At 36.2% G+C, this 25,710-nt stretch overlaps 1 protein-coding gene across 6 annotated transcripts in view; it reads left to right on the top strand.

Moving 5' to 3' along the window:
- LOC150102799 (cyclic AMP-responsive element-binding protein 3-like protein 1) overlaps positions 1-25,710 on the top strand; it is a 384,285-nt gene that overhangs the window by 52,251 nt on the left and 306,324 nt on the right. For 4 of the 6 annotated variants that reach the window (XM_090399326.1, XM_090399325.1, XM_090399327.1 and 1 more), the window contains exon 2: positions 9,159-9,839. In XM_090399326.1, coding sequence (XP_090255452.1) covers positions 9,753-9,839 — 87 coding nt within the window. In that variant the 5' untranslated portion in view covers positions 9,159-9,752. Of the gene's footprint in view, positions 1-6,735; positions 9,840-25,710 lie in introns of those variants that run through there. The other 2 variants (XM_090399329.1, XM_090399330.1) reach the window with 1 other exon arrangement.

The following is a 25,710-nucleotide window of genomic DNA, read 5'->3' as shown; positions in this document are numbered from 1 at the left end:
AGTTAGACTCGAAACGAAGTATCTCACTACTATCATTAATATATTGTATTTTGAGATATAAGAGCAAGTGTTAATTCGGCTACTAACATAGCATTTGCCATCCTAGTCAACATTTCCGTTTTCTAAAAACCAGCACATCTTGGAACAGGATCCCACTTGGTATTATTGTTTGTGAATATCCTTAGGTGAAGATGCATTTCACTGCTATGAGATCAACACTTTGGCTGCCTGTAAACATTCTATGTTTGGATTAATGTGCGTTAGATGCATAGCCTTTCGTTAGTGGGATTCAATTAAAAATATACATAAAAAAGCGGAGTTTTTAAATTTTGAACTAATTCAGTAGAGAACTTTTTAAGTGTCGAAAATATTGGTTATACTCCAAAAATACATTATGTACAAATAATATTCAATGCAGTCGTACAATTAACTAAATAATTATACTTGGTACAGTATATAACAAAGAAACTATCCAAAACCAATATTATTTTATAATTGGTTCGTATACTGATATTCTTAAACTTCGAGAGCGTACACAGTGAAACTGCCTTAAATAATTTTTAAGACTTTGGAGAATTTATAATTAAAGAAACATAATAAGCAGTAGTTATTTTGTACAAGGAAGTCTTCACATCTATTATTTATTTATTTGTAAGTTAGATTTATTTTCATTTGGGGAATACGAAGATGTGACTGACATATTTATGTCAGTCACATCTTCAAATATGTTGAGGGAAACAAATTTATTCCATTTGTGCAATACTCTCGCATGCTCTCCTAATGTTTTGTGCTTCCCTCTCTCTTTTTCTCTGAATCCCCTCTAGGACGCGAAAAATCGTTATTAGGGCTTTTCAACTGAAGGCGAGTTAGCCGATCTCATACGGAGGTAGCAGAGTTTTTCTCTCGGCAACTTGGGATTTTTACCACGCAAAACAGGCAAACTGGCCATTAGTACGCACACAATCAACAGACATAATACACGGGCCTCCACATACAGCATCATAGTGAAAAAAAGCTTGTAGAGGTTATTTCATTACTTTTCTGCATGTGACTTACCTCCTAGCCTTCGCTGTCATCGTGTTAGTGGCTGAGGTTGTTCGGAATTACGTAAGCAGCGACTAAGGCTATAAGTATTACGTATGCAGATTGAGGGTTTTACTCTTTCGAATCATTTCTATAATTTATTTCAGCTTGACTGAATCAGTAGAAGTTTTTGAAGTACGGTATACTTTCTACAAACGAGCTTTGAATTTCTATTTTGCATACAAGCTGTACGTATTGCTGAGAGATAGTAAAGGAGTCTTTAAATGTTTTCTGTATTTCATTATATAAAAATGTATTAAAAGTATATATATATATATATACTTATATATATATATATATATATATATATATATATATTTTTGTCCCCAGCAGACTTATATATATATATATATATATATATATATATAATATCATATTAATAAATAATAATATTATAATATAATTATAATATTTGACAAAATCGTACCAACCTGGTGCTACCATTAAGGACATAAGTGAGTCTGTTAGGGAGCAAAAGCAAAGAGTGAAAGAAATGATAGTGGTGGCAGGTACGAATGATTTGAAAGAAGATAAAATGGAAATGATAGAGGACCTGAATGAAGTGTTTGAGGTAGCAAAAGAAAAGAGTGAGAGAGTCAGGATGATTAGTCTTTTTTACCGCGGTATGACAGTGAAGAGTTTAGAAGGAGGGCCATAATTGCAAATGACTTTATGCGTGGGTTATGCATGACGAGTGGTGTGGAATTTGTGGACGTGTGGAGTTAGTTCGATGGGCGAAAGGATCTATATAAGATGGACGGTTTGCATTTGAATGGATTCGGTGTAAGGAGAGAAAACGTGTTGTTGAATGAAGTGGATGTGCAGAACCAGGGAAACTAGATTTATTAAGGGGTAGGGGAAGTAGATATGCATACCTTAGTGAGACAATTGAGTGTATGAATGAGTATAATATGCCCGAGAGAATAAGGACAACAAATCAGAATGGGATAGTTAGTATAAGACACTAAGGTAGGGATGGGGCTAACAGAGGCCTGCAATTCATGTATACTAATGCTGGGAGTATTAGGAACAAGAAGGAAGAATTTTTGGCCTTGGTTGGCACTTCCAGACCACAGGTTATTGGCATTAGTGAAACATTGCTGACTGAAGATGATACAGCTAGTGGGATTGAATGTGAGGGGGTATAGTGTGTTCAGGAATGACAGGGAGAATAAAATAGAGGGAGGAGTATTATTGATGATAGCTGATGAGCTGCAGCCAAGGAGAATAGAAGTTGAATTGCAGGATAGAGAAAAGAGCACATTTGAGGCCATTTGGTGTGAGATTGAGGCTAGCAGAACAAAATATACAATTAAGTGCTGCTATAGACCAGGTGATGGAAAAGATGGTGGGGTAGTATGCATAAGCAAATAGAAGAAATGAGTGGAAAGAGTTTAATTATTATGGGAGATTTCAACTATGGTAGCATTGATTGGAGAGATGAGAGGACACATGGGAGGAAGGAATTGGATTTTATGCGGTTATTAAGGGATAACTATCTGCAACAGCATGTAATGGAAAATACTAGGGATCAGAGAGTGCTTGACCTAGTAATTGCATCTGAGGACTTGACTGTAACGAATATGACCACATTGCCACCAATTGGTGAGAGTGATCGTAGGTCTTAACTATGATCACTCAAGGAGTTTGATTGGTTCAGTGCCATGGCATCTAAAACTGCAAGGTTTTACATATATATATATTAAAACTGCAATGTTGATAGTGCATGGGAGGCGGTTAAGAAGGTTTGCAGGAGGCAACGGCTGACTGTATACCTAGAGTCCGAATAATAAATCAAGTAGGTATTAAATGGATGAATAACACCATTAAGCTTGAGCTGCAAAAAAAAAAAAAAAAGAAACAACTGTGGAGGGAATTTAAGGAGAAAAGTGACCTGCAGGAACATGAACGGTATAAAGCCCAGGCCAGAAGGGTAACAAGTGTGGTAAGAAAAGCAAAATCGGATTATGAAAGAACATTAGCCATGCTAAAAAGAATCCCAAACAGTTGTTTTTTCGATATGTTGCAAGTAAAAGAAAAAATGTATATGGCAGAATGATTTTAAAGAATGCCGATGGTAGGGAGGTAACCGAATCAGTTGTATAGTAGAATTACTGAGTGAGCACTTTGCAAGAGTATATCATCCTGGTGGTGACACTGCAGAAATGGAACAACCAACAGCTTATATGGGAATTGTGGTGAATGAAGTGAAGGTAAATAGTCTATTCCAAAACCTCAATGGCAATTCATCTGCGGGATTGGATGGTTTACCAGCTCATGTCGTACGAGAAGCGGCTAAAGAATTGTCAGTGCCTTTGACCGTTTTGTTTAATTTGAGTCTCGGGTCTGAGTTAATCCCAAGGCGGTGGAAAGAGGAGAAAATAGTTCCATTACATAAAGGAGGTTCCAAGACTGCTGTTGAAAATTACCGGACGATCAACATATCAGGAATTATTGTCAAGGTCTTGGAGAAAATAATACAGGATTGGATAGATGAAAATGGGATACTTTTTGGGGACAACATGATTTTGTGAAGGGTAGATCATGCCTCAGTAACTTGCTCACGTTTTATAACACAGTGACCGCTGAACTGGATAAGGGTAATGGGTTTACAGTGATTCTACTGGACCTTGCCAAGGCCTTTGACAGGATATCACATGGAACTCTAATCAGTAAACTTGAGCAGATGAGGATGGATATAGGGTTGGTGAGATGGATAGGACGGTGGTTGATGGAGAGATACCAGAGAGTGGTGTATTCAGGAGTGGAGTCCAAAAGACGGCTTGTGACTAGTGGTGTGCCGCAGGGTTCTGTTCTTGGACCACTACTTTTCAATTTGTTCATTAACGATATAGGAAGGATCTGAGAGGAAGTGTTCACTTGTTTGCTGATGATGCAAAGTTGGGTAAAGCAATTGTGAGTGCACAGGATGTCAAAATTTTTCAGGTTGATTTGGATAGTTTGGAGGACTGGGCTAAGAAAAATGGATGTCAATTTAATGTGGCAAAGTGTAAAGTTATGCATTTTGGGGTGAAAAGATTAGCAGCAGTATATCACATTGGTGGAACCGTACTCAAGGAGATTGATGAGGCTAGGGATTTGGGAGTGTTGGTGGATAGGGAGTTGAAGTTTAGTGGGCACATTGCAAAAGTGGCTAAATCAGCTCATCCAATCACTTGGTTGCTGAAAAATACTTTAACAAACAGAGGCAAACAGGTTATTGTTCCTCTGTATCGAGCCTTGATAAGACCCCATCTAGACTATTGTGCCCAGATATGGGCGCCAGGGTTTTTTCTCGATGGGGAGTAGGTGGAGAGGATCCAGAGACGAGTGACAAATATAATAGCAGGACTATGGAATGAACCTTCTGAGAATAGGTTGAAGATTTGTGGGCTGAAGAAATTGGTTGATAAGCCAAAAAGGGGGGTGATATGATTGAGACATTCAAATTACTGAAGGGTTTCTATAAGATTAATTCAGAAGATATTTTTGAGAATAGGAGTGGTAGTGGGAGGACTAGGGACCATCCATGGACGCTTGGTTAGAGTGTGGTTAGCAAGGGTGTTCGAGCTAGGTTTTTTACTTGGAGAGTGGTAAATGAGTGGAATAAGCTTCCAGAGTCTGTGGTGGGTGCTAAAACTGTGGATGAGTTCAAGGCAAAGTATGATAGATACTGTGTGAATGTCGAATAGTTGTTCTTGACATGATGTTAAAGCCTCCCTCGATGAGTCTGTCGACTCCTTGGAGTTGCCCGTAATAATAATAATAAATAAATATATATATAATGTATGTTATATATATACAGGGTGTTCGGGATAAATTTGACATATTTATAATTAATTATATTTTTCCGTAAGTTACATGTATTAACACACACTTCTCTTCATTTAAAAGTTTGGACCCTTCTTCATTCATATACAAGATGTCAGAAAGGATGGATAGCTGGAACCCACCTGAATCATGGAAGAGAATAACTTGTATCATGATGATTCGTGCCCGCCATCAAAATAAGGATATTACGACTGCTGCCCAATGCTCCCTGAATACAGTAAAAACAATCAGGCATGAACTAGAGACTTGCAATGGTGACTACAAGGATGTAGCAAGAAGAAAGATCCCTAGCAGACGATCTGATTGCGTTCGTACAGCAGAATTCCTCGCAAATCTGCAGGAACAGGTGTTGAAGAACCCTGGCATTGGAATTCGGGCTTTGTTCGTGGAGTTGCTAACTGTAGTCAAGCCCTGGATAACAAGGGTAGCCAATGGTAGGCCGTATGTATGGCAGCAGGATTCGGCCCCTTGCCACACCTCTGGGAAAAGTCAAAAATGGTTGTCTGAAAATTTCTACGACTTCACCAGTCCAAATGTTTGGCCTCCAAACTCCCCAGACCTTAACCCCATGGATTATTTTGTATGGGGCGCAGTTGAAAAAGACACCAATCGCACTTCCAGTAATACAAAAGCCCAGTTAATGGATAAAATTAAAACAATTTTTGCGGCCCTTCCCAGGGAGACTGTAGCATCAGCTTGTTCGAGGTTCCGAAGCAGAATTGAAGCTGTGATCGATGCTAATGGTGGTTATTTTGAGTAAATCTTGTTGATAGTATTGTAATTAACTCTGCCTGTAATGTTTTTTTGTCAATTCATTAAATTTAATAGATACAAAGAAGATTTTCTTTTTCCTTACGAAACTGTCAAATTTATCCCGAACACCCTGTATATATATATATATATATAAATTTTATATTTGCTTTTAATCCTTTTCCCAACTAAGTGAAACAAAGTTTTGCGCGTGAAATAAATATCACATCTGAGCTATTTGTATATATTTCATGCGCAAAACTTTGTTTTACTTACTTGGGAAAAGGATTATAAACCAAGTATAAAATTTCTTAGTATCTTTAAAGTATTTTACATCATGTCATCTTCGTTATACCCTCTTTTACCTTGCGGTGTCGAGGGTCCATTGATCATCGGACCTCACTCCGCTTACAGGATAAGGTGGTCAGCCTTATGCCCCGGCGTATCCTATTGCGTGTAGTGTTGAGTTCTCAAGGCCAGTTTGCCTGTTTTGCGGGATGAAAACCCCCAGAATAAACTGGGGAAAAAACTCTGCTGTCCACGCCCAACACTGGCTAACTTGGCTATGGCTGAGGAAGATCCTTCAGCTCCTCACGTTACTGACGGGAATCGAACCTAGGACACTCCTTCCCTAGGCATATGGTTGCGAAGCGCATAGCCACTAGGCTAACCGCGCGGACAAGTATTTTACATCCAGGGTAAAATTTTTTCTACAGTTTATAGTAATATACTAGTGAAAAGCACGTGATATTAATAAAAACTAACATAATTTAAAAGAGTAAAGCAATTAAAAAAGAAAAAGAAAAAATTAGAATCAGAAATTTGCTTTGTGATCTAAGAAACAAGGAAAAAATCTAAAGTTTTTAAGGAAATTCATAGCACGTGTACATATTTTAGCCACAGTTGCAGGGCGAAAATGATCACTCGTTTCATTCGCAAAAAAAAATTTAAAAAAAAAGTATTGTACGACAAGTAAGTCGCACTAACGTAATTATGAAAATAGACACTCTTCAATTATAGAAACTGTATGTACAGAAAAATATGAATAAAATTCATTTTAATTTCCGAAAAGGCATGGGAATTCGAGAAGCTTAATTTTTCTTTTCTTTTTTTACTGTATAATATATGTTCTATCCCATTTTCCATTACCGCAACCTTTGGCTTCTAATTGGATAATCCTCACTCCCAAGTCTGCTGCATCAGTCAGCGTGTGTGTTCACTCACTCTTTTGTCTGTCTCAAAGAAATAAAAACCACCACATGCTTTTGACACTGTCTTTTAATATCCATTTTGGCTTAGTCATGGATTAGGAACTCATGCATTTGTAAAATCGTGGGCTAAAGATTCAATAAGACGAGAAACATATTCTGAAACCAGTCATGATTTTAATGAAACTTCAGAGTTTCATTAAGAAGATAATGAGTGCTAAAAATCATTTATCGGCACCTAAAATATTGATATTTGCACTTAATTTTTCACTTGTTTTCACGATCGTGAATGTTTGGGTGTTAAATGTTGCATTTAACAGAACGTATTAAACAAGGTGTGATCCACACGCTGACTTCACGTACCCAATGGTGTTTTTTTTTTTTAATCTCAATTCTGTGTTTTTTTTCGAACTTTTACTAACAGATTTATTTTAAATTATACTATTGTGTTATATAACTTTGTGAAAAGTAATTTCGCTTAAGTTTTAATAATTCCTTACTCTCTCCTTAACAAAAGAGTCCTTTTGGAACCTCTCATGCTCTAGTTCACCACGCAGGACGCATTATTATAGTGATTAGCCAGTTTCTATTAAATGGATTAAAAAAAAAAAAAAGAACTATTTTCAATATATTTTCAAGACTGCCTCTAGCCAGCTGTTTTGCATTTGGTCAGCTTGAAATGAAGGATAACAAAATCGTAACATTAGATTACATTCTGATATATGACCTGATGGTTTTGCCCTTCCAGTAGCATAAAAATCTCGTTCAGTGAAACCAGCCAATCCTTAAAATGGATTAGATATGTATTATTCTCGCCATGGCAGTCATAGATCCATCCGCAGTATCATCATTTCAACAATCAAGCAGTATTTCTTCTTTGAAACATTCATCGATTCTGAGCAGTAACAAGAAGTAGGTTCATGTGCCGGAAAAGAGTATTGTTTAAACGATATGTTTAGTCAGTCAGCGTGATGAGAGATATTTTTGTAGTTTACTTTTATCATAATGATATAGTGCTCTTTTAAAATGGATTAGAATGGTTGATTTCGCCAATATTTAATAGCGTTGTTTTTGAATAAATAATCAAAAATGTGACAGGATGATTGCCATACCTTGATCTTCAAATTTATAGACGCTGGTTTGAAATTCCAAAGCAGCGTAAAATTATCTAGATATGATTTTAATTATTGCTGTCAGTCATTATCGATCTTGAAGTTTGTCATATTAGAATATTTGTTGCAACAGAAGCATCTTTTTTCTATCTTTCTTTCTTCAAAATGCGCTTTCTGTATATATATCTCCATTTCAAAATACTGCATTTCTTGTTCTTAAATCAGGACTGTGTTTTCAGATAATGGGCAAGAACGGATTTTTCAGTACGTTGCTTGGATAATCTGTATAAGTTCCACACATATATAAATTGCACTTTTAAGCCGCATTATCAATAAGAAAGACTAGTCAATCTCTAGGACTGAATAGTTACAAAGAACTATTCTGATATATGTATGTGTGTGTGTGCTAGGCTCCATGTCAAGAGTAGACAAGTACTGCTTTCCTTCTTGCCAGCGGTTCATAATTAAGGATGGTGACGTAAATCTCCAGAGATTTAGTGTAAACCCATGTTTAAGCATTCCATTCTGCTGGAACTGCACCAAAATCTTCACCGAGAGCGAATTAATATTATTCCTGTCCAAAAGTGCTGTGCACCTGCTTTAAGTTTTTACACCTTTTCTGTGGCATTTGATATTTTATGGAGTTTTAAGATCAGTACTCAGATTTGATATTTCACTCCACTATTACAATATCGTCAGTTCATTGGCAAGGCTATTCATGCTGATATTACTTTGACATTAGCTTCTTCTATAGCGCAACCTACCATCATTCCACTGTAAAGTCCTGATGAAAAACTGAGAAAAAATACTCTTACCTCCATATTGACACAGTATATGATCTGCAAATTTTACTTGCTTAGCCTATTTGGAATATTCACTCTGCTTCTTTTGATAAATTTTGAACACTGCTGTTATGATATGTAGCCATTATTCATCGTTCATTCTTGCAGCTAAGATCTTTGCTCTTGTAATTTCTTCACAACCATTCATTCTGTAAAAGGCAGTAATATTCACAGGAACCACTCTGTTCTGATAGTAAGTAATTAACAAATTCCACAGTTAAATTATAAATGCGTCATTTGCTGTTGTTATTCTCATAACTTAAAATTTCACATCCAAATGGAATCCTATTGTAAAAAAAGTTTGTAATCACATATCTTCATCTCATCAACAGGTACAACGACAAGAGCGAATATAGATGGATTGATGCGCAACCAGGAAAACAATACGTACTCCATTCGGCACTCAATGCAGTACTCCGTAAACATTCGTTTAAATAGCCAGGCTTTGCGTGCATTGGATCACATGCTTGACGTATAACGCTCGCGGTTTTCGCCTACATCACTGGTATCAGTCCTGTTTGTAACGAATGGAAATTAACAGCGTGTCCGCGTCACTGACCTCTTCAGCACACTCCGCGGTCGACCTTAACGTATGTACTGTTTAAATGACAACTCATAATAAGTGTGACTAAGTTATCTGAACAGAGAATGAAGAGTCCAGTTAAGAAGAAGCACACAGAAAAGCGTCCGTTTCACTTTAGCTCAAACAACCTAACGCCTGCATAACATCTAGATGGAGAACTACTTTTTTGTGCGAACGCGCTGCCTGCTGTCTAGTTCCCCTTCCGTTTTTCGCCATGAGGCGTGAGAGTTCATTCCCGGACACATTAACCGGCGAGATCGTAAGACGAACGGGAGAGAGCTAATACAAGTGTGACGCCTCACGGACTACGGACCCGGCGCGGCCCTCGACCTCGGACTTGGCCATGGACAGCATAGTAATCGGTAGATCTTCTTATGACATCGGAGACAGCGACCTGAAGGAATTATGGGGACAAGACTCCTTCGATTCGGTAAGTAAATGGCAACATCTGTTTAACGCTGTGATGAGTTTCTAGTGGGTAACGCTTATGCACCTTACGTCTTTCTCTTGCAATATGTTGTGTATCTTCATAGGTTTAAGTAATCATACGGTGTTAGGAAACCCTACTTTTGTTTAGTTTTAGTTTTGAGAAGTTAGGAAACAATACTTTTTTGTGTCTACACCAGACAGTTTCAGTCCCGTATAACGCCCACATCGCTTACACTTGTCTGCCCACCTGTTGCGGCGTTCTGCGGACGCTACCGGCTCTTTGAAAAGTTTTATACTAGTGAACGATTTGGTCATGGGATTTTCTTCTTCTGCAGAGAAGTGCAGTCATATCACTCTAAACTAGTTGATTAGTGACAGAGGAGCCTTGTTAGAATGAATAATAGTATATAAGAAGCCACCATATTGTAATGGTGGAAACCAAAGCGTTACACTCAACCGATCTCGCGCATTGGTCTGGAAGGTTTGGGAAATTTATTTTCTGCTTGGAGAGAGATTTAATTTGCCAAAACAATTACTGCGTGAAACTTTCGTTTGGTTGAAAGGATTCTGAAATCTTTCCGGTCTCTAAAATGGACATTTTTTATTAGTAAAAAATCATAAATGAATATATTGTCGAGGTGAAAAGTCCCACTCTCGCTGTCCATATTTCATTTATATTTAAATTTCTTTCGGATGACATGTAGTTAATTTTACAAAACTCCGCTTTTTATGCAGAAACAAGTGCATGTTTATCTTATGTGAATAGCAGGAGAAAAAGACGTCACTTCCTTATCTCTTTTCCCCGAAATGGTTTATCATCCATGCCATCTCCAATTCCTCTTTCATAATTATGCCGCTTATCGGGCGGTATGAGCACTTGTTTTGTGTGCAGAATAACGAGAATATTTTAGCGTATTTGAGTGTTCCCTCCTGGTTTAACAGACTTCTGCTCGTCTCTCCACAATTTCCCCATGAGCGATACAGAGCTTATTCTAGAAATGGGGTTGGAATTCCCGTCAGCCGACAACCCGTCGAACAGGCTTGGCTGCTTGTCTTGGTGCGAATAGAGCAACGCACAAAAGTAGGACCTTAGTTTTCCTTGATACAGATAAACGATCATATTTCCCGGATGTCTACTACTTGGAAAAATTGCAGTGACGTCTTAAAAGAAATACGGCAACATCACCCTCGATAAGATGGAGAAATATATTTAATGTGCAACAAAGTAAAGCTAAGCAAATGATCCACCTGCGTTGCTTTGCCAACCAGGGTCACGCTTCTGACCTGAGACAGGTAAACGAAGCCCTCGGGGCTTATGGAGTTCGACAGACGTAGTCAGTTGTATCCAATGAGATGCAATTTCAGGGACTGAGTGCATGTTACAAGAATTGCAGAAATGTTTTTTTTTCTTCTTCTTCGTTTCTTATTTTTATCGACTTCGCTAATCTATATGTATGCCCGAGCGAACGCGTCGTTCGTCCTTTATTGGCATGTGAATCGCCGGCATTGATAGGACTGTCGTCTGATGATCTGAAGGTGAAGGTCAAAGTGGTAGGTCACAGTAGTAGGGAAGGAATGATTTATAACTATGCACGCATTGAGGCAGCATTACATCACCTTTTGTCTCATAGATTACCATGTGTTCTTCTTAGAATAATAAAGGCGATAATACTAGAACTGAATGTCAAGTTTAGACACTGCACAAGCAATGCAGTTATCAGATAACTTTTTTGTTTGTTCATTTTTGGTAATCGAAATTAAATCCTAGACTGCCGGCAGTTTTTCGTTGTTTTTATTTTATTTTGTTTGTTTATTTATTTTTTTGCAAGGGACGATTCGTAAAATGAAAGTTCGACTACGATCTTTTTGTATTCATATAATACAGGTTTTTGGTTTGCAATCTTGATATACTTGCCAAAATTAGTCCGTTTTTAGTTTACAATGGAGCACATCGTCAAAGCAGGTAACGTGCCGATTCTCAACTTTTGAGATTACTTACATACGTGTTTCTTTTCTTAAGCTGATCTTTCATTTCATATGACGAATTGTTTTATTTGATGCCATTGATATGATTTTACAAAGTGTCTGAACGACCTGAAATTTTCATGATATTAATTACCTTTCTAGGAAAAAGGATTGTATATAATATTGCGTAATTGTCAACTTTGGTCATGAAATTTATTAAATCCTACTCAGATTTTGAATAAGTGGTAGATAAAATGACAATATTCCATTGTGTAAGTCTTTTGCTTTGTTATATGAATTCTTTGTTTGTCATTCAGTTATCTTTTGTTGAGAATTTGTCTTGTTTATTCACAGCGGTACAGTGTAGTGCAATCCATTAGATTTCCTGACGTCATAGTCCGTTTGACGTTAGGTGGTTGTGGGTGGAATTATTTGCGACCGGGTGTATCCATATGGGATTGATACAAGGCCTTTCGATTCCAAAAATAGTCGTTCCAGTCTAATAGTCTTCGTGTTAGATTAAAAGCAGCAGTGCGTACATCGCATACATTGATACAAATCTCAGTTTATTATGGAAAAGTTCTGTTAGGCTTAAATTTTGAAAGCTACAAACAGTTATTCAAACATAATCACTTTTCTCCAGCCACCTCTTTAGAAAGCTTTAGAAATACGAATTATTTTCGGAGACTCTAGTAGGTAACATTCAGGATGAACTGAATGTTACCTACTAGGAATCTGTAAATTCAAAAGTTTATAGCTAAAAGGTTGTTGAGAATAAACAGCATGAAATTTTGAAGCCTTTGGCTCTTCATATAATTAATGAAATTAAAGATTAAACTATTGTGACCAAATATTTTGATAGTTGCTTATTATCCTTAAATGATGTTGACTCGCTCTACTAAATAATAATTGATTGTTGCTAGGAAATAAGGAAAATCCTTCATAATTTGAGTTGAATTCAATACCGATTTTTAGATATAATACTCGACTAAAATTTTTTTTATTAGACTAACATTGCTAGGAGAGTTGGGGTTAATACCCTCAGTTTTGGTCTGATGAATATTCGTTCATCTATCTCAAATTTATTACTATTTTGCGTGCAGCGGACTTGAATCCAGAATTTTCCTCTCTTTTAAAGTTCAGAACTCTTGTCCAAAAATGTAACTTACTTTCAAATCAGCACTTATATACTGTTAAAACCAATCTTTTCAGTATGTAGAAAACTAAAGAATTCTAGTAAGCCATTTATATCATGTCTTTTTACTTGAATTACCCTTATTTGACAACTTCGAAAAACGGAGAATTTTTATTTCACCGATAATTAGAGAAGCTAGATGATCATGTGTGGAATAATGCCATGAATGACATTACCGCACAGAAAATGTGACTTACATTGCCACACACACACACACACACACACCTTTTGTTGTTTTCTCGTCACTCCTTATCCAAAATCCCCACATCCGCCCTTTCTTCAGAATTTTAAGATTTTTAAGGAGAGTTATAAAAAAAAAAAATACTATGTCATTTCTACTGCTAACATCTCATCTCATCTTCCTTTTTCCCTCTTTTACCTTGCGGTGTCGAGGGGTTATTAATCAACGAACCCAAACCATTCACAGGATAAGGTGGTCAGCCCTACGCCCCGGTGTATCCTATGTCCATAGTGGTGTTGCGTTCTCAAGGCCGGTTTGCTGGATGAAAAACCTCAGATAAACTGGGGAGAAAAACCCAACTGTCCACGCCTAAGACCGGCTAACTTGGCTATGGCTGAGAAAGATCCTTAAGCTCCTCACGTCAGTGACGAGAATCGAGCTCAGGACACTCCTTTCCCAGGCATATGGTTGCGAGGCGCATAGCCACTCGGCTAACAGCGCGGACACTGCTAACATATTTCCAACTATTTACTTACTTTACCATAAGCTGTTTCATCAACTGGGGAGAAAAACCCAACTGTCCACGCCTAAGACCGGCTAACTTGGCTATGGCTGAGAAAGATCCTTAAGCTCCTCACGTCAGTGACGAGAATCGAACTCAGGACACTCCTTTCCCAGGCATATGGTTGCGAGGCGCATAGCCACTCGGCTAACAGTGCGGACACTGCTAACATATTTCCAACTATTTACTTACTTTACCATAAGCTGTTTCATTTTGATCTCAGTAGGCTAGTATTATCTTATGGACAGTTAGCAATAAGATACTGAGTAAAAATCAACATTTATTTGAGAAAAAAGAATTTCGACCTTGAATGGTTTGTCTTCAAATCCTCTGGCATCCCCATCTCCCTCCTGCCGTCCGCTCAGATTAGAGAAGAGTAAATGGATGTCTTGGATCCAATGGATGTAAATGGATCCAATTACTTATTCATCACGCATGCTTCAATTAAAACAAAACCAGTTCTTAGTTTATTAGTACGTAGCGCTTTAAATCACAATAGCTCATTTTATTTTCTTTCAAAGTTCATATTAAGAAAGTTAGTGTTCTGGTATTTAAGTTTTTTTTTTTTTTTTCGGTAGTGTCCGATGCGTAAAAATTTTAGTGTTCTTTGGTTTTGTTTCGTCACTTAGAATTAAATCTTTGTTTCTTCTATTATGTTTATTCCATTCTTTTTTTGTGGATGTACGAGGTAACCATACTTCATTCCATTTGCACTTGATCCAACTCTGACCATGTCATGGTCAGTTCATTGTAGTACTTAGTCGACAGAATTCAAGCATCTATGTTAACCTAATTTGTGTTATATTGGATCGAAAACGATTTCTCATCGATTTTTATTTATAAAAATATATTTCTGTGTTTCTATCAGAATGAATCGATTGCCATACCTGAACTCCCCAGATATCAATGTAGGGAGACAATTCTTGTTTTCTTGGGCTAGACTGTACAACACTGGTTGGCAGTAGCTTATGAAAGACTTCAAAAAACCGATGTTACTGACTTCATTGAGGACATTGTTTGGGAGCTGGTAAAACTGTTTCTTAACTGATTAAGCTGATAGAAATATTTGACTAGAAGGCATATAAACTTCATTAAAGAAGAAAAATATAGGGATAGCGCGTTATAAGTTTCATTTAGGAATCATAAATTCTTCTAGAAATTTAGAAATACTTGTGAAATAAGTTATTCCTCATAAGGGATGGATGAATTCTGCCCGAACTTTATTGACTAAGTGTGCTCAATGATGTAGTCTTTCTGCTTAGGAAAAAATTCTTTCAGGATGATACCCCTACACCTCATAAGACCTTGTGAACACCACGTCACAAAGCATGATGTCCATGACATCCAAATCAGATTCATTTTAAATTCATTGTAAATATTTTTAATAATAAATGAAATAAATTTATCGATGTTTAATGTAGGCGTTTTCCTGTGCAAAATATTTATTTATATTGTTCTGCATACTTAGCTTCACCACATTTCTTCATGCCGGAATTTTTTTTTTTTTTTCTGCTACAGACACCAGAAACAACAGAAACCAGATGGCAAACAAGCAATCAAATCTTGTTTTCGAAAGGGACGTGCTAAAAGAATTGAAATATAAAGATATTTAACTTATTGTTTGCATCATGTCGAAGGATCTTTTGATCGTATTGCACTATTTAGTGCAATACAAAGCATATGCCTTTTGTTGTATAATTTAAGTATTCTGTCTCAAATTATGGTTTAAGTAGTTTACATGTTTATCCAAACTTGTTACAAATTTTTAAAGATTAGCTTCATTCTTGTCAATTTGTCTAACTACTAGTCCTATTATAATACTTATTCTCCTAGAATGTTTGTAATCTTTGTCCTTATCATGAGTTAATTTTTGATAAAACCTAGTATTCGGTCATCAAAACGCTGTTATATCTTCATGTCAAATGAACGATATTATTAGCTTTCCCTACTTTCCGCCGTTTACGTATTCACCTTTTAGATTAATTAGGTGTTTTATTCTTGTTCCCAAATTAAGGAATAATTTTTGCTTACAGCCTATTTTTCTACCTACTACAGGGTGAAGGCCTCTCCCATTGCGGGAGGTTTTTTGGGTCTACTACTCCCATGTGACCCAGTCCATATTGGGAGAGTGTATCTATACTTAGGTGAATGAATGTATGAAGGTGGAAAACAATCACAAACATCCATGCCTACGCGGGATTCGAACCCGCAGCTTCTTAGCTGGAGAGTAGATACGCTGACCACTCGGCTAACCAGGCCAGCATGTATATCAGCATCGGCACGCACGCACACACACACACACACACACACACACACACACACATATATATATATATATGTATGTCTTGCATCCTTAGTTATTATATACTGAATATTCATTATACTAGTTTTTTTTTTTTCAGCATCAGTTTGGTTTTCGTATGAATTAGGCAGTCTTGATAACATTATCTGAAATTTTTTGTTTTCCATGAAAACTTTATCCTTAATACTTTTCAAAAGAATGGAGTTCGAATTAAAATATATCTCTACCTGGAAGCCTTTGATCTGATCAGCAATCGCCAGAGTAATTAAGCAGAATATTTTCCTATTCGTGTCACCCATTTTCTTTTAAACAACTGTTATGAAAAAGGATTGAATTGGCCTTTTTACCAAGTCTCGAAATCCATGAGCTTCTGCGATTTTTCATCGAAATACGAAAATTGTTCACATTAATGTTCAAAAATGCATTCAGAGTGCTGAGTGCATCCAAAACAAGTCCAAATTGGTCACCCAGCGAGTTTGAAGTTGGACCGCATTACTTCACTTTTCTCGAACCTCAAAGCTGTATTCTCGAGGACGAGCAGCATTCATCCGTCAGTTGGAAGGGCTTGTTCTAATCCTCTTTACGACGCCAGGAACTTTCAAAATCTTCAATTCAAGATGAGTTAGCCAGTCTCATACGGAAGTGGCAGGGATTCCACGAAACTGGAATTTTTTATCCAGTATAATAGCAAGCTGGCTAGGGTATACAATGAATATATTCATTGTATACAATATTCTGTTTCGTAGCCTTAGCTTCTTTTGCCCGTACGCGCGGTTAGTCTGGTGGCTATGCGCTTTGCAACCATATGCCTGGGAAAGGAGTGTCCTAGGTTCGATTCCCGTCGGCGATGACGTGAGAAGCTCAAGAATCTTCCTCAGCCATAACCAAGTTAGCCAATCTTGGGCAGCAGGGTTTTTCATCCCGCAAGCAGGCAAACCAGCTCCGTGAACACACACAGGCTACAGTCATAGGAATAAGGAGTAACCAACCTATTCCGTAGGATTTCGGTTCCGAATGCCTACACGGGAAAAAGTGAAGGTCTATGCATATGCGTAAATTAGGATATATTGACTGAAAATACATTATATTAAGTAGGCATGTTTCTAATTTTTGTTTAAGAAAGGTTTCAACTTAGTGATGTGACACCCCAGAAAAAACTTCCCTGACGTAACTTAATCTTCCCAACGATACGGCACAATTTAAGGTTAGCCCCAAGCTATATATATATATATATATATATATATATATAATTTTTCTAAAATCTAACTATCACATAACTTAAGAATTCCATGACAGTAAGTTTAATATACAAATCCCGCCCAAACCTACCGTATATTCAGTACTATAAATAGGCTAAGGGATTAGATAATCCGGTTCCTCTGCTCTACAAGGCTAGGCATGATACTTTTCAAGCATTTTAGCCCTCCCATAAGCGGATAATTGTATTACACAACTTATGGCAGGTCTGAAATGACTTAAAGATATTGACTAGCATTTATGCTGAACAGGGACTCTAACCTAGTGTTAGAGAGCGCAGTCTACTCACCAGAGTTGGAAGTTATACTGATAGCAAATACGTTCAGATAACACAGTAAATTTCGCTGTCTGTAGCATAATCTACGTAAACTGTATCAGTGAAAGTTTTGTTTTCCAAAACGACAACGATGATAAACCCAATCCTTCAGATTTAGCCCGGAATACCTTGATCCAAGATCTCAAGTAATTATACAGTTTCTAGTGTGATGGATTTTGTTCATATCTTAACTGCTATATGTTACAATTTGCATAATAATTATCTAGATCGATATTCACAACTAGCCTTTCTGATAGCAGTCAAATTTCATTTCACTGAAATTTAGCCTTCTCCAAGGTCATCACAATGCACGTGCTGATTTTCAAGTTCATTTGAGGTCTCTTAGCAATCCCCCTTCTTCCCCCCCGTGTACCACTTCCTCATTTCTCTAATAGGGAAAAAGCCTCAGCTGGGGTATGCTGATTTGTTAGATAATAGTTCTTAAAGCTGTCTCTCATCTAAGCAAAACTGAATGCTGAAGTACGAACCAGTCAGATCATAAGACTGCTTTGCAGTGACTTTAAGAAAACTTTCAGTTGTCAGATGTAAGGGAGAGACTAGGCTGCTCCAGCTTACTTTCCCTCACTTTGTGGAGTAACTTATCCACTCTCTTCTCTTAACTTAAGGCATTTCCAGTCAGGTAAATTCAAATCTTTTCAGTTTTGCTTTATTTTGTGTGATAAACTAAAGCTGACGCACCAATAGCCATTAGAAAATGTAACATTTTAAATATAACGAGTTTAATCACATTAAAATTGGTATGCTAAATAAATGGACTGTTGAATTTTTTCGGTCCCATCAGCTCTCGTACATCTAGTTATAAACAAGTTATGTGTAAAATATAAATTTGCGAAGTATTTTTTTGTTTATAGGTTTTTTTTTAAAAAAAAAAAAGATTAATAAACAGGATGATATGAGTAGATCGATCAAAGATGACGTTTCAGTATTTCTTCCTGAAAAGGAGTATATATTCTTAACTGCCCTTTTAGAATATATAATAGGTCGCCAATAGTTGGGATGCAAGGTTTTGCTGTTAGGCACTGCTAATCGGAACATATCCCATGAGTAGAAAATGCATTTTCCGAGATTTTTGAAGTCTGGAGTAGTTTTTGAAACAATTTTAATCAGACTTTCAAATAAAAGTAATGAAGGCTTATCATACTTGAGAAATTAATTAGCGGTATAAAAAACTATTAAGGAATTTTTTGCCAACAGTTTGAAATGTAGGTGCCTTAAGTTTGCAAATTATTGTCATAATACATTCCAACTTTTGGAATGTTAATATAAAAACAAATTCTAGCATTGGGGGAAAAAAGTCCAAGTGTAACTTAGTCCTCGGACAGTTTTGCCCTTTAACCCAAGTTTCCACGGCGAACATAATCGTTTCTGTACAGCTGCTCCCTTTAAAAGCAGACGCCACACTGACTAGACTTCCGTGTACTTTAGACTGGTTGTCGTATTCCGCTCATATATGCACGCAAAACAGGGTAATTTTCAGTTTTCAGATACTCTTGCTAGAGACTCTCTCTCTCTCTCTCTCTCTCTCTCTCTCTCGCTAGCATCCATCCTAAAATGCCACTTATTTGTATACGTGTTTTCAAAATCGGTTTATTTGTTGATATGATTCACAATATTCACAAATCTTACATGAAAAGGGAAAAAAACTTGCAAAATTAAGTGCATGGATTTAATGATCCTGCCTTGTCATTGTTTTCTCCATTCATCTTTTTGAATGGATAAAACACGAAGCACGGACGCTTGTGTGTAGGACACGTGATCATAAGATTGCTGGCTTAACTTTTTTGCGTACACGGCTGATAAGTCACCGAACTGACTTAATTTCGGTCCAGTTTAACTGATGTTTCATATAGATCTTCTAATTGTGTGAAATGGGAAACCATGACCAAATTAAACTTCTACTTCTTCAAAATGACTTTCTCGGAATTCTTTGCCTGTATGCTATTCAAATTACTTCTGAGCTTCTTGTTATGATGTAATGATTACAGTGTAATAATTACAGCACATGATCAGTGTTGTATATCACTAATCCATGTTCCTCCAAATGACTGAATCTGAATGATTTATGCTGCATGTTCTTGAATTTTCATATGGATATTGAATTGTAAATCTTAGTAAAATCATTGATCTCTAGATCGTAGAGAAGTTTTTGACGATGGCTTCGCTCAATTTTCAGTATTTCACTTGAATCCGGATCGATTTAAAATTCAAAATGCCAAGTAAATCTTCCTCAGGAAACCCAGCTCTTCGTAAGTTGTTTCACGAGATCATTTACTTCGTCGGACATTTTGAAAGCTTTCGTATTAGATATCGTACTGCCATCATTAGAAGCTGTTATTAGATATCTGATCTAATAACAGCAAGAACAAAAAAAAAAGTTGATATGTTATGAAATGTAGTATAATGCAGATTAACATTTTATATTAATCAGGATAGCTACACTTAATGAATAAAAGGTGATGGATTATGATTTTTATCAAAACTTTACTATAATACTCTAAAGATGATGGTCAAATCAAAAGTGGTCAAGATCTGAATTCCAAACGATACGGTACTCATACAGAAATTGAACTGGGATGATGTGCTCCGCACTAGTTGCTGTTCGCATCTTTTGCCGTTAAGATAGAACAATATTCCAACAGAGAGCATCCCCAACTCAATACACATATGTCAATTAGATGAGCTGAGTTCACGTCCATACGACACATCTACTCACAGTGGATCTGTCTTAGTAGTTATCTGGTTGTTGAAGCTAAGCTTTCTTTGTCTACTTAGTTTCCCATATGACCTTCACATTCCATTTTCAAAATAGATTATGCGAACATTGACCGAATTTTCCAGTTGAAATTTCGTTCAAGGTCATGAAGTTGAATTTCAAGACTACTCCATAGGCCTACATACTATCATTAGCATTGGCACTTGGACCAACTTCCAAGAAGAGCCTTGAAGGAAATCCAAAGATAGCTGCATTTTCAATTTCACGATTGTTGTCTTTGAAGAGAAGGATACCACAAACGTTCTGCGAAGTCTTTCCAATATGGATCACTTGTACAAAATTCAAACAGCGTTCTCGGTGCAAAATCAGATAGTATTGGCACTTCTTTATAACCAAAAGTAGGTTCAAACAATTTTTCTTAAATAACTATCATATATTTAATATTTAAATCAATGCTACAAACAAAAAAAGCAAATCTCAATCCTTACCTTACAGATATCACTGGGTAGTTCTCAATATATTTACTGATAATCTGTCGCTTTGAAAATTCAAATGCCAAATTCAATATCTTTCGAGCTTGTAGATTTCGTTATCAAATAGGATTCAGAGATACTTCACGAATCTGTGAAATCTGATATTTTATGCATTACATTTTGCTAATAACAGTAATCCACAATAACGTAAGCGGCATTTGAAACACGAAACGACAACAAAATATTTCCTTTCGTTGCTGTTGGTTACTTTACGTTGTCATTGTCCTACTTCTTGTTTGACCTTTCCGAAACTCAGTTTTGCCTCCATTGTCGTATATTCTTTCATTATTCTACCAATTTAGTATGCCATACTTTTCGTCCAGTGATGTGGTGTTATTAAAAATTTTGATATTTTTCTTTTCATATGGATTCATCTCTCTCCAGTGTGTAATTAAGAATGAGATTAATTTGCAGGAATCTAAAAAAAAAAAAAGTCTTTGACTGGTTTCTCTTCTATCTTAGATTCCTGTCAGGCTGCACCATACGTTTCAGAAGTTCCTTTTAGTGGTTGACCTTTAAAATGGATAAACGAATCTATTCTTGTCAATATATTTCAGGTGGAGAAGCATGCTTGTTAACTACATTCAAGTAGTTTGCAAGACAGTCCAGTGAATATGAAAAGCTGGAAAATAAGTGAAATAGAGAGCCAAAAGGCTTCACTTCGGCGATGCAAAATTATTCAAAATGATCTATATTCGGCATGAAATGATCCACACAAAAAAGATTCCACACAACCTTTACTCTGAGTTTTTTGTATTGTGATCCCTGATCTGTCGAGATTGCTCTGTAGCGTTCATCTTGATCACGGTGAATCGTCGATTTACTGTGTTTTAGATGCATTTTCGTTTCCTTAATTTGGATCAGCTAATCATAGAATTTTTTTTTTTGGAGGGGGGGAAGCCATTTCCTAGAAAGTTGCATAATTACTGGTATTTATGGTGATTTCATTGTCCCCGTTAAAAACAAAACAATGCTGAAAAGAAAATGGGTCAGTACTGCAGTATGATCAAATAGGTTTAACTGGAAAGTAAACAGTTATAAGCAGGACTAAAAAGAATTCACAAAAGGTATGTCACGTTTTCAAATTTGATTTCACTAGGACTTAGGTGCACTTTAAGAATGCACTAATAAAAAAAAATTCAAACAAAACTAAAGATATTCTTATGCAAGTGTTTATTATTAATATTCATAACATTATTTAAATATCGGATTACTCAGTTATTAATTTCAATAAGTAAACAAGAAAAATCAAATTTTATTTACCTTTTTAATGAGTTAAAATGTTTTTTTTTTTTTTTTTTTTTTTTTTTTTTTTGCCAACAATAATGTAATGTGGATATTCTGCTAACAAAATACAAAACTCTTAAATTGCTATTATCTGTGTAGTAGAAATTTTAGAACTGCATGCTAGATTTGCAGTATAAGTAAACATTTGTCATAACCGTTAATATTTTATTATTTTCAAACTTTTCATTTTAGTTACGTTAGGTTTTCGTGAACAAACTGAATTCAGTAATCAGTTTCAAAGAACAAAACACAGCCCACATTCAACCTGGTATAATAATGAAATTATATTGAAAGAAAACGACTAAGCGGGTCAGCGATTGTCGACACCGCCACTCTAGTTTGTTTTTTATCACAATCTTCCAACTAGTGATCGAAGCCTTCGCTGACTACCACGAACAGACCAGAGCTGAACTGGTCGACTCATGCGCAAGCGTGGGTGTATATACTGGAGCTGTTGGACCATGTGTTTATCATTCCTTCTTCCGTATCCGTCATCTATGTCAGCGCTTTCGTGTTCTAAAAAAGTTTGTAAAGGCCATGTCCGGCATTTCAGAGCGAGCTCCCGTTCTTTTGCTTCGGAATATATATTGTAGTCGCCATTTTGTAAGGCTGATAAACTTAAGAATAGTATTTGTTAAAGTTTGAAATTGTCTGAATTAGTTACTAGAGTAATAATGTGAACTAAAATTAATATCAAATGATTTCTTTTTAAAGTGACAAGCGAACATATTTTTTCGAAAGTGACTTAGAAATGATGGCTTTCTGAAACTTAACAGGTTTTAACAACATTTCAGTAATGAACAGGTGGAATATATATTAGGAGATAATTATCTTGAAAGCATTCTTTCAAGATAATTATATTAGAGAACCTTGCAAGCGTCATCAAATCAGCGCTCATATTTCAAAGATTATTGCATTGCAATATGTTTCGATTTATCAAACTATTTATAACTTATTACAATGCGAGTCTTACTACTGTGATTTTTTATTTATAATAAAGTTCCAGGTTATTGCAATGCTGACTGCTACTGACTAGGAAATTCTTCCTAATACATCGATCCACCAGTCTGATTGCACGTCTGTTTTGTGTAACCTTTCGAAAATCATTTGCCTCTAATAATTTGTTTCGTTATGTTGTGACTGGGGAAAAAAAAAGTCCACGAAATTGTGACAAACTTCATGACCTCTAATTCATATAAACAGAACTGAACAGAATATTTCTTGGAATTTTCCATTCTAGAAGTAGCAGGCGGTCAGTATCCATTTGACTCTCCAATTTGCTCGGGATCCAAATTACGGTCGCAATAATCTACAAAGAATCGTGAACCATCGTCATAAAAAAGAAAAGTTAGATAACCGTATGACCTTATGATCAATAACATCGTTAGTGGGTCCTTCCGTACGTATTTTATGGAAGAATTAAAGACGTATTTCGCGTAACATTTTATGATCATCGCTCAGAACTACCGTCGATAACAAAATAATTTGTTGCTTTACTGTAATTAAAACGTTATGAATCATTTTTTTTTATACTTAGGCAACTCGCCTACCTGAGTGTATAGTTTCGATCCTGTATATAGTCCTTTATAAACACACCTTAGTAGTTTATCAACTAACTGAACATCTGATGCAAAGCTAGTTCCTGAGCACTGCCTAGTCACTGCTCCTTTCATTTAGCAATCTTTCAAAGTAATTGCTCCATACGTCTAGAATACCTATCTTTAATTTATGTCATCTTTATCATTTGGATCTTTTTACAGTACTTTTTTCTATTTCTAACTTTTTTTAATAGTCTCCAAAACATTTTGCGACTTTCCAAATATAAATAAATAAATAAAAATGTTATTTATCCAAACTTTTCCCATGACTTGTTTAGCTACTTTTACACAGCTCTGCTTTCTTACATTTATCTGTGTATTCTCTCGCACATTGGCCTACATCACTACTTGATGCCTTCAGTTTATTTACTACCATTTACAAAACATTCTTGTCACAGATACTGTTGGAAAATGGATGCACTGTCTACCCATCTAACCAGGCTAGCAAGTGAAATCAGAGGACATATGCCAATATATTAAATAATAAATTTAATAATATATTAAATATTATAAAAGCAATCTGTTTAAGATAGCCAGCAGATAACTACTAGTTACAAAATGTTCAGTGGACAATAGACATGTCACGATTGGCTGTTAGTAGCATTTCCTGGAACGTTATCCAGGAAATGCTACTGGCCAGCATGACAATGAATTTGCAACCCATGGACTTGCTATATCTTCATTTATGAGCTATGTGCTATCCATTTCTTCATAACTTTAGAAATAAAAAGTCATCCTGTCTTTGACCTTCTCTTGACTCAATTGATTTGCATCAAGAAACGGAGATCTTCCTAAAGAGAACAGGACATTCCAGGAAGCCTGGAATATTAAGTACATTAGTCACTGCACAGTGACCTTGTACTGACTGTATTCTTTCCTCATGGTTGTGTAGTATTATGGGAAAGAACATGCCAACATTCTACAGGAAAAATGAACCTACTCTGTCGGGGACAAAAAAAAACAGTTTTTACTTCGTTTGAAGAATTTTTCTCGAACATATCGTGTTACTCCATATTATAGGGAATCCTCACTCGGGAAATGCTTATGCATCCCACCATCTCTAGATTTATTTCTATGCTGTTATCTTTCTATTCTTGTGAATTAAAAGCTGACACCAATCTTACTGGAGAACGAACATCTCTCCAGAAGACAGCATTGTTTAAGCATGAATAATTATAATGAATAATCTTCCGCCTACTATAAATAGTAAAAGGGACATCGATATTATTAGCGATTGTTTGGAACGTATTTAGGCATGATTTAAGGTTTCAGACCGAGGTTATCTCGATAGAAAAGAGCTGCCTTTACTTCTACACATACAGGAAACTTTTTAACGCATGCCCTCATGCAGCGTACGAGAGTATGTTTTTAAAGTTTCCTGTGTGATTACACTGGAATGTTGAGTAGAATTGTGCCATTATTTGATTTTCCGAAGAAAATAAACTGCTTTCTATTAATTCACATTTAATATTGATAAGAATTTTTATATTTCCTATGGAAGGACATAAATTAATAAAAGTCTCTTATCCGTAGTTTAAACAGAAAACTAAGAGTAGTAAATCAGCGAAGAAACAGCTTAATATGCAATTCGTTTCGTACGTAACTAATGAGACGTGACTGGCATAGTAATAAGTTGTTGAGTAACTTGGGTTGTTGATAAACTGTGGATCCACCTGGCATCAGTTCCCTTCAACATTTACTATTCCCCTTACATTTTAAGTTGCCTTTTTCGTGTACATAACAGCATTCCAGCTTATTTTGTAGTAAGTAGTGTACTCATCATCTTGTAGACTGAAATCTATAGTAGATTTTCCAGCAAATTAAAAACTGCATTGTTTTCTGAATTTTATTGGGATTACCCGAGCATGCCGTTGTCTTTCACATGTGTATACAGGGTAATTGTGATTTCTGTTTGGGATCACATTGCATTTTTTTAGTTGTT

The sequence above is a fragment of the Typopeltis vanoorti genome, chromosome 10 (assembly GCF_054136105.1).
Source record: "Typopeltis vanoorti isolate ZY-2024b chromosome 10, IOZ_Tvanoo_1.0, whole genome shotgun sequence".
Taxonomy (NCBI): domain Eukaryota; kingdom Metazoa; phylum Arthropoda; class Arachnida; order Uropygi; family Thelyphonidae; genus Typopeltis; species Typopeltis vanoorti.
Note: the sequence above shows the minus strand (reverse complement) of the source record. Positions and strands in the feature narration are given on the sequence as shown.